The 10,161-nt window shown below is 41.5% G+C and overlaps 1 protein-coding gene across 2 annotated transcripts; it reads right to left on the bottom strand.

Annotated features, from left to right (window-relative positions):
- Nucleotides 1–2,840: 2,840 nt before the first annotated feature.
- On the bottom strand, nt 2,841–7,282 carry LOC124293498 (L-threonine ammonia-lyase-like). Of its 2 annotated transcripts, none has more exons than XM_046734499.1 (6): nt 7,213–7,282; nt 5,522–5,641; nt 5,058–5,416; nt 4,816–4,978; nt 4,202–4,494; nt 2,841–3,653 (listed from the first exon to the last, which is right to left on the bottom strand). In XM_046734499.1, exons 1-6 carry the CDS (start codon nt 7,246–7,248, stop codon nt 3,287–3,289), a joined length of 1,338 nt encoding a protein of 445 aa, XP_046590455.1. In that variant the 5' UTR covers nt 7,249–7,282; the 3' UTR covers nt 2,841–3,286. The 2 variants fall into 2 exon arrangements, with proteins under 2 accessions (XP_046590455.1, XP_046590454.1); XM_046734498.1 differs by lacking the exon at nt 7,213–7,282 and adding an exon at nt 6,428–6,720.
- Nucleotides 7,283–10,161: the final 2,879 nt, after the last annotated feature.

Here is a 10,161-nt window from a genome sequence, read left to right as displayed (position 1 = left end):
CAATTTAAAATGACCTGTGACGACGTCTGGCCGGTATTCGTAAATAGTTACGTATTATTTTCGAGACTGTATTAGGAACAGCTCTCAGCCGATCAAGCTATGCTTTGAGCTGCCTCAAGACAGTCCTGCAAATCGAACCTGACTATGAATACCGGCCATTAGACTATTACCAGTCACGTGATCGCATTGCGTAAAAATACGGACGCCGGTGAATATAATTTTCGTTGAAATATGAAGAATGTATATCTATATCAACATACGTATAAGGAATTCTACGTCACGTCAATCAAAAAATGACCTCGTATTTTTTCAATCTATTCATACTTTTTTTCACATGAAATAGAGGGAAAAAGAATCGACACGCATTTTGGTGTTCGTCCGAATTATGTTTGTTTTCGAAAGTTACAAGACAATCATTCAATTTTGATGCAAAAGGAGCTCGTATATATCCGGTTCTATTCGACGTAAAGACATCATTTACAGTGTATTCGGAAGGTGAACGAATAAGCTTTCATAAAAAAAATGCAATGTTGAACATTATTGAAAATCCCAATTTTTATAAACAATTCAAATGTTTGACGATTTTTACCTCATTAATGACAAGTTTTCGAATTATAAAAAAATAGTTTCGGGTTCCTTATTAAATTCTGTATCACTGGTAAATTTTTCAAGTGGAATCTGAAAGGAGTCTACTTTTTTTTCTATTATTCATCAGGTGCTGCGTCGTGCCGACCGCGATACACTGGGCTGTTTAAAAGTATTTGAAACCGAATGCCCGTGAGGGGTGGAAGAGGCTAGCCGCGTCACCCGCCCCACTCCGGCGACAGCTCGGTTGCTCCGTCTCACTTGTTTCTTTACCCTCTCTCTCGCCACGGTCAACGCGGGAAGCGGAGTAGCCCGCGCTTTCTAGCTAGGCAACGCCCTTAATGGGGAAAGATATTTGCAGCTACTCAGGGAGCAGATTACACCTGCAATCAGAGCGATTGACGGGAACGTAAGTACAATTTATTCAAGTTATACCTAGGTAGATTATAAATAATACTATTAATGATGATGATGATAACAGTAATGAAGTTAATGATAATAATGTAAGATCGTGGTCCCCCATGTTGACTGAGAAGTTTATGAAAATCACGATGGCCAAAGTAATTATAAAATGGGCTCAATATGATTTTGCAAGGCGATTGTAGACTGCGATCTTAATTCTTTCAATTATAAATTACAATTGTAATTCGTAAATCAAATCCTATCGATTAGGCCCAGCACTGGTTGCAGAGCAGTTGACAGGAAATCGAGATGACCTGGGATCAAATCTCAGTGCAGTTACCCGAAGCTTCGGTTTTCCAAGATTCTGACAGTAATATTAACAGTAAAATCATCATCATGATTTAATTCATCGTCGATTGAATTATTTCAACAATTACTCATTACAATTGAAAAATAAGAATTTAAAATGATAATACGAACATCGTTCATAATAATATGAATATTATTCTTTGACTGTATTTTTCAGGGTCCAAGAGTATGGTTCCAATAGGATGGGGCGCCACCACATTTTACGCAACGAGTAAGGGAATACCTCGACCAAGAATTCCCTGATCGCTGGATCGGCAGGGGAAGTCCTACCATACAGTGGCCCGCGCGGTCCCATGACCTCTCACCACTGGATTACGGCCTACGGCCTTATTTAAGTCCTACCTCAACCTAGAAAATAGTCGCTGCTTTTGCTCCTTGGGCCGACAGTGAGAGTTTGATGAACGCGGTGATTCGATCGATGTTCATTATTGTGAACAACCGAATTAAATTACATATTCATAAGATATTGCTAAAAAAAGTATCACTATTCGATTTGTGATTTCAAATTATTTGCACACCCTCAGCTTTTTTCTTCACACTTTTGATGTCCTGATTTATTCTTGGTCGCTCAGTTTTTAGTCTACCATAACATGTTACAAAAGAAAAGAAAAAAAAAAACGATTCAGAGGGATTGACCTGGGATCCTTGTTAATGTAGAAAGTAAAAAATTCAGGCTTGACTGCCAGTTGTTTCGCCAAGCTGCGTTTCGGTATAACGACGAATTAAGCTGGCGAGATACGCGACGAGTTTGTCGGCAGCGGTGTCGGGGCACAATCGAGCAAGCACTAATCCCAGCTTGTCACGGGCATCAGGATTTAATACATCCAATTATGATACGAAGTTCGTTCGACGTTAAATGTAGCGTGTCAGAGGATGTGCGGGTTGTTCCAAGTCGGAGCGACGAGCGCTGGCTGCGCAGCACCCAGAAGGCTTGACGTGACCGAAATCACCAAGGTTCTGGTTTCCCCGCTCCGCAGGTTGCCCCTCAGGAAATGTAACCGGTAGCTGAAACTCGTTTAATTCAATGTCCCGACCAAAAGTCGCCATGACATTTATTACGACTCAGCCAATTCTCCCCCGCCTTACTCGGGGACCCCGATCATCGTCTTCGACTTATTAAACGATCCAAGGTTGGATGGTAGCCAGCATTAATTTTCTTGCTTACCATCCACAATATCCTCTTTGAAAATCTCCCCTGAAAAAATCCCCCATTGAAAAAATTCTCACTGCAGAAATTTATATTTTCCTCGTCAATTTAATTTAATCTGTTTTTTTATTTTTTTATTTTTTTTTTCTTTGTTTTTTCTGTCATAGATGATTTTATCCTGCGGGGATTTTTATCGGAGAGATTTTCTCTAGCCACCATTTTCTTGGATCTAGGATTAAACTCAGACCCCCTGCCGAGGTTTTTTAGCACAGAAAGAAACCCCCTTTTCACATTCTCAGGGAGTATAGGCTATCAATTTTTAAGTATAAAACCGCAATACTAATCAAACATTCTTTATTAACAAAACTTTTACCCAGATACCCCATGTATAATACCCAGAATTATTGATTAACAATTTTATCTTTCGTTACAGCTATGCGAACTATAGGTAGGTGTATAATATGTACAGAAACGTTTGGCCCATAACCACAAGATCAGAAATAGGAATAAATAAAAGTTACACATTACAATGTTCACACAACTGAACGAGTTGCCTTCTTTTATCCACGATCAGTTAAAGTAAGCGTTGAAAATATCATCTACAGTCAACGTCGAGAGAAATAATTCAGTAGCAACGCTAAGTCATTTTTCGATAATACACGTCCTCAATGTCGTTTCAGTCTAAGGCGATTCAAAAACTATCGATGGTTAATCTTGATTTCGGTTTGAACGCGGATTGAACGCATTTAATCTAATGCGGTAGCGTCATAACTGGTTTACAATCTAGCACCCTGTGAAGGATCGATCGTCACCGTTTGAAAATTCGGAACTGTTGCCAAAAACAACCCTCCTGTAGTTCTTGTAGAGCATTTCCTGTAGCTGTCGGGCGTGATGGGCGTCCCTGGTCTCGCATACGATCTTGACCTCGACGCTGAATATGTCCGACATGATCCAGGCCCGCTCGTGCATGATGTCTTTTATGGACACCCCGATGTCGGCGACCATCTTGCAGAGCTCGGAGATCCCTCCTGGACGGTCGGACACCGTCACTGTGAACTTGAGGAGGCGACCCTCGGCGGCAAGTCCGCGCTCCAGGCACCTACCCAGGATCGTCGTATCTATGTTGCCACCGCAGAGGGGAAGGACCACTCTAAAACAGATTTTAACCGATGTAGGTGAGGCGGCAACGCCCTCGAAGAGGTGCGGGCTAAGGGATGGCCCGTTTAACGGTTAATTAACTTTTACGATTATACTTCGTTTCGGGTCGTTACGTAACGACGCCCGGAAACGACGACGGAATGACGCGCGAACTCTGGATGGAACGACTGACGAAGAACCACCACCCCCATGCTTCGTTGTTTCTCAAGGATCGCTACCTCCTTGCCGTATACCTACCATCTTCCTGCGGGATCGCGTATCAGAAAACGGGAAAACCGGAGTCCCAGGAAAAAAGGTCTTACAGGTACTGTCAGGAACATTATGCATTCGAACTACAAGAAATCACATTCCAAAAGCTCGTAAAATTGTACAAAATTGTTTTATGAGTTACGAAACTACTAAGTTGGTGTGGCATTTGAAACGATGGCGATCGGAACATCGTTCAGCTCTTCGTTGGAGGAACTGAGCCGTTACTTTCCTAATGAGCTGCTTGAGAGATGTTGGAATCTTTGGTTGCGAACTCAAATGGTGTCACCTCACCTTTTTCCTTTCAGTTCGTCGAGCTGTCCTGCGAGAATGGCGGCCAATCCCGTAGCTCCGGCACCCTCGACTATGCACTTCTCATTTTCGACCAACTTCAAGATCGCTATGGCGATCCACTCCTCCTTGACGACGACTAGCTTGTCAATCAGCGGATCGGCAGTAACGAAGGCGTTGTAGCCGACCATAGGGACGGCCAGACCATCGGCTAGAGTCGATTCGATTGGTGTGTAAGTTGGACGACCGGCTGCCCGGGCTGCCGTGAAACTTGCGCACCTGTGGGACTCGACGCCCTGGGAAAAATCGGTGAAAAGTGAAAAAACGGTTCTGAGAGGCCTTTTGGAGAGAAAGAATTGTACAGTTTCATTACTTTTTAACTTTTTTTCTCTTTCTAACGTGTCCCTCGAAAAATTTGCCGTAAAACCCAGAGAAAGTAGGAAAATATTTAGAAGTCAAAATATTTTCCTACTTCCACCAGTTTCTTTTAGTATTTATCACATATATTTCGAGTGGCTCATTATAAAAAAAAAAAAAATGTCAAATAAGGAACTACTCTGTTATACAGTATTTTAGGATAGGTTGGAATTAATGCTTCTGATTCTTCCGATTCTTACTATAACTTTCACATGCGGATGCAGGGTTTTTATCGCCAGTGCAACACCGGCGATGAGACCTCCTCCTCCGACGGGAACGACAACGGCATCGATATCTGGAACCTGCTCCACGACCTCCAATCCCAATGTTCCTTGACCGGCCATGATGTGCGGATGATCGTAGCTGGAGGAGGGAAAGACCGCATATCACACTTGTGACAGTGGACATAGACGCCAAACTGAGTCGGGAATATTGTTCCTACCCGTTGATGTAGACGAGGCCCTTTTCCTTGCCGATCTGCATGGCGTTCTGCTTGGCCTCACCCATGTCCGAACCCTGGACGACGACCGTTGCGCCGTGCTGTTTGCACGCTGCGATTTTCATGATCGGCGCCACAGCCGGCATCACGACTGTCACCGGTATTCCAAGTTTTGCCCCATGGTAGCAAAGTGCCAAGGCATGGTTGCCCAGGGAGGCCGATATCACTCCGTTACGTTTCTGCTCGTCGGAGAGCATCAGCAAAGCGTAGCGAGCGCCTCGCTCCTTGAAGCTTCCCGTGGTTTGCAGGAAGTCCTTCTTCAGGTACAGCTCCATGCCCATGGAGTCCGACAGCCGGGATCTCTGTTCGACGGAGGTTTCGGGTGAGTGTCATGAAAAATGATGTTTGTGCAATTGGAAGTGAATCGAAGACTTCCGATTGCTCGATATACAGTGATATTTACATACCGCACATGGTGTGTTGATTATCCCCGACTTGATTTTGAACGCGGCTGAGGTCACGTCTTCGCAGGTGATTTTTTGCGGATTTCCCTCGACGCAGTAAGGGTCAAAGACTGACTCATCTCCCTGTAAAATCAAATCGTTGTACGTATATGCGGGCGTAAAACCATTGAGCTACTGCGATAAGGCCAAGCAATATTCAGGTAGTAATTCTTCGGTTCCTTGATTTTACATAAATACTCCTGCTGTGCCATATCTCCCTATTATGATAGAATATGGAACGTCGATAGTCTTTTGTCACCGCACATATTGACTCAATGACTCAACGCTCATTACTGATAACGCGCGTATATTGGGTCAAAGGTTCATGCTGAGTCAAAAAACCGTTAATCGGTACTTACACCCGTCTCTCTTTGCTTAAAGTCTACGATTCACGTTGTTGGTCTTCAAGATCAACTCTGTGATAAATGTTGCTATGATAAACTCGCAGAATCGGTTAATGTTGTCAACCTTGGAATATGGATGTGAATCACAAAAAGTATCGAATGCCTGAACGTTAGTCATTGAAACTGTCACAGGACTGTCGTTATTATTCAATGTAATTTCATTTTTTTTTTGTTTACAATGCTTTGTGAAATATGAATCTCAGTGTTATACTTTTTAACTGTGTTAAACTTTCGTGAAACCGATAAATCGAAAACCCATTATTGGTAATGTTAATTCGCGTTCGAAGATGTGACAACCGATCAAAGTGCATTGTTCAAAACGAGTGCGTGATGGATGGAATTATTTACTTCGATTTTTCACAAGGTACGGAACTTGAACATAAAATTCAATCCTAAATTATCCCGTGTAACACCCTCGCCCTACAGTAGAGTTTGATGAAGATTATAAGGGAATTAGATAACTTACCGTAGAAATCGAGGAGACGGAAATGTTGCTAGTGCTCGAGTAACTCTTGTTAACTCCATTTGAAGCAAACAAGTTAAGAGGCTGACTTGGAAGCTTATTCAGATCCCTCATCTCGCACCTTGTTTTCAATCTTCGTAGGTAAACTTTAATTACGTTATTGAACAACCAATAACCTGAACTTCAGACGAGATACTGCGCGGGATACGTGTTTTATGGAAAATTGCCTCCGACGAATATAATCGCGAACCTTGTGACCTTAAGCTCGAGTCTCCTCTTGCCGAGAAACTTTACTACTGCTGCACTTACGGATGGGGGCGGGTTACTTGCCCCACTCGGCAACAGCACGCGCTGTGTCACGTGACGGTCACTTATCGTCGTCGGCTGTTTCTCGGACGGAACATTTTCATTATATACATACGTATACATAGCCTCGACACGCCTCACCACCGCAGCATCGACTTCGACCTTATCAACCATCATTTCGCAACACGGTTTACTGTCAGCACTTTTTTCGAAAATCCGCCACAAAATTCTCGGGCTCAACGCGTGTTTTTTTTCAACTACAGTGAAAAGTCGCGACTTGATCGAACGGAGACGAGATTGCCAGTAATTATGATAACGATTGATCGTGAATATGTAAGCAACTGCAAACACGTGGATGGAGATAAATTCGCTGAGAAGAATTATTTGTGGAATAATAAGCGAGCACGGAAAATTTCCATTACACTAAACGCTGTTTGCAAACCGTTAGAAATCGTCTGATTATAAGGGTCAAGTCCACTTACCACATTAGCCTGGCGCCAAATTTTTCTGTGCTCCATTCTTATACAGTGGTCAGAGTAAAATTGAAACAGTCACTCTCGCCGGACCTCAGTCAGGTGACTCAATAAAAAAACGCAATCCAACCAACGACTACGAATCAATGACCTCGCTCTCTGATATCTAGCCAGAAAAAACTGGAAAGAAACCACATTGCACTATTCTGTAAGTCTCGCTGTAATGATTAGTTGAAATTCGGTCATCGCACATGTATAGGTGATCCAGCTTTGACCCCATCCAAATGTGTAGATCTTAAATCTATCTTAAATATAAGCTCAAGTGGCTCTTACTTGATCATCGAATATTCACCTACTAATTGTTTCGTGCTGACATTTTACAGCGACAAATCTGTAATACCGTAAAGATTTGCTGGTTTTCAAGAGGGTGAATAAATTTCATTGCCAGAATGCACATTCTGGATCGAATTTGACTATAATCATTGCTGCATCATTGTGTGAATCATAATAATCGGTAAATTTCCTTAAAGGGGGAAACCGGTTTATGAGGTCGAAATTTTGCTGTTTTTCATGATTTTTTTTAACCAGAAAGGAATAACCACAAAATGTTTAAACTTGGAGGATATTTTATTTATGTTTTCAAGTACACTTTGAAATTTTTTCAAATGATTTCCGCCGGAAATAGTGGAGTTGCCGCGTGCAGTCCATGGGCGATTGCCGTCCGAGCATTTGGCTTGCGTACATCCCTGACGTCGCAATTTTTATCTGTAATCGTCGGGATTTTTTTTTTCATTAAAAACATACTTTCTAAGAATATGAACCTAATTTTGATCAAACAAATTGAAAATTGCATGTTTTTGAGGTGCTTGAACACAATGTCATGTTTTTATACTATATTTTTTCATCTTTCTTGCATAAGAACATATCTTTTTAATAACAATATAATCCCCGAATTAGGTTCATATCACGTGGAATTGAATAAAGAATATCTACACCAAATTTCAGAACGATTGATCAATAACTTTTTGAGCTAGAATGTACGCAAGTCGAAAAAACGTCGTTTCGAGAAAAACGCGTTTGAAATAAAATGTAGCGAAAACAAGAAATTCAAGGCAATAATTAATTATAAAAAATGCTCACCGGTTAATCAGCTATTCCAGCATCATATAGCAATCCCTCTTCTTGCTCATATGCGTCATTCTATTATTCGATAGTACAGCGGTATTGAGGCAGGTAGCTGGAAAAGAAGGGTCTGGGCGACCGCTCCGTTATAATTACCGTGCGCTTCTTCACAGAACCGACGGGCGGTCACTTAAGTGCTCATTGCATTCGAACTAATGGGAATTTTGCTTTGAAATTTTGACCACATATTCTTGAATAGTTATACTAACGATTCATGCAATAAAAAAACAGACGATTTTTCGATCGGTCTGAACTGGGTTCCCCCCTTAAAGAACCGTTTGCACACGGAAGGCGGCATCGCGAACCGTGTCGAACTCGAAGGAAAAATCACCGAAATCCTTGCGAACATGTCACCACAACACGTGTTAAATATTACTGGTGCATTCTATGATCGCCTAGGGTACTGCACGGTAATGATGGGTGGCCAGTTTGAAGTCTACATCGATGGTTTTTTAGTATAAATTATCAATTATTACAGAAAATTAAATTATATTAAATTCTTCGTCCTGAAATTGACTGTTTTACAAAAAATTGTGAGAAAATATTCAATTCTCTCTTAACGTTGAAGTTAGGCTTTAAACAGAAGCAGCGAGTTTTCGCACAGTTGGACCTGTATGATTTTTGTGACAAAATTTCTACAAATTCTCACTGTATAATACGTATGAACAATTCAAGCCTGTGGACAAAATGGGGCTCCTAACTGTTTCTTTTGTAATGCATTTTTTAATATTTTATTTTATCTATTGAAACAATTATCACGTTACTAAAATATCGTGATTTTATTTATGATGACATTTGTATGAATCAATCTTAGAAACACATTAATGAAGTGAAATCTAAAAATCGGTGACTCAAAAGTGTTAGTTGTGCTGTACTAATGGATGAGATCCGTTCACTTCAATGTTTCCTAATTCGAAAACTATTTGATTCCATTTCATCAATGTGTTTAGAATATCATTTAAGACAAATTACGGCGTGAAAAAATGTTCAATTTGTTATGGACGTGATGATAGTTTTAATTGAAAGAGTAAAACAGTGAAAACTTGATGGGATTCCCCAATTTTAAATTAATTTCAGTTCATAACCAATGATCTTTGATGTTTATTGTCGTTATTTTAAATTTGTCATCTTCATTAGGAATCATAATAACACTTCAAGAAAGTTTTAGTTTCGGTTACCGCTCAGTCCTTAACTATTTTCATTCTTTACCACAATCGAAAAATATAGTTCTAGGTAAAGAATGAAAAGTAGTTTTCTAGCTGTTGCCAGAAAGTCTAGTATCCGTTACTATTCTTTCTCGTTATGATCACTGTGACTATATTTTCTTGTAACTGTTGCACAAATTCAATGCCTGTGCAATAACAAATTGACGTTAAAGCCTTATTCAACGGAAAAAGTACAGTAAAGGGAACAAACTGATTTTACGTTAGTAGCGTATATATGAAAGTTCTGGACCACCCCCCCCCCCCCACTCCCCCCCGAATCCGCGGTGTGACCCCCCCCCGCCGCCTACCCCCCCCCCCCCCCCCATCCGCGGAGGTACCACCCCCTCCGAATCCGAGGCGGTACCCCCCCCAAATCCGCAGCGCTACTCGCCCCGTTGATCATTTTCGGGTTTTGCCGCAAGATGGCTGTTTTCATAGGATTTGACGCGCGCGCGCACACACACACACACACACACACACACACACACACACACACACACACACACACACACACACACACACACAAAATAATTCCTGTCGAGACTTGTTTTCCGCCGAACGTCATAAACGT

This window comes from Neodiprion lecontei, chromosome 3, assembly GCF_021901455.1.
Source record: "Neodiprion lecontei isolate iyNeoLeco1 chromosome 3, iyNeoLeco1.1, whole genome shotgun sequence".
Lineage (NCBI taxonomy): Eukaryota > Metazoa > Arthropoda > Insecta > Hymenoptera > Diprionidae > Neodiprion > Neodiprion lecontei.
This window is presented reverse-complemented; position numbering and strand designations above follow the sequence as displayed.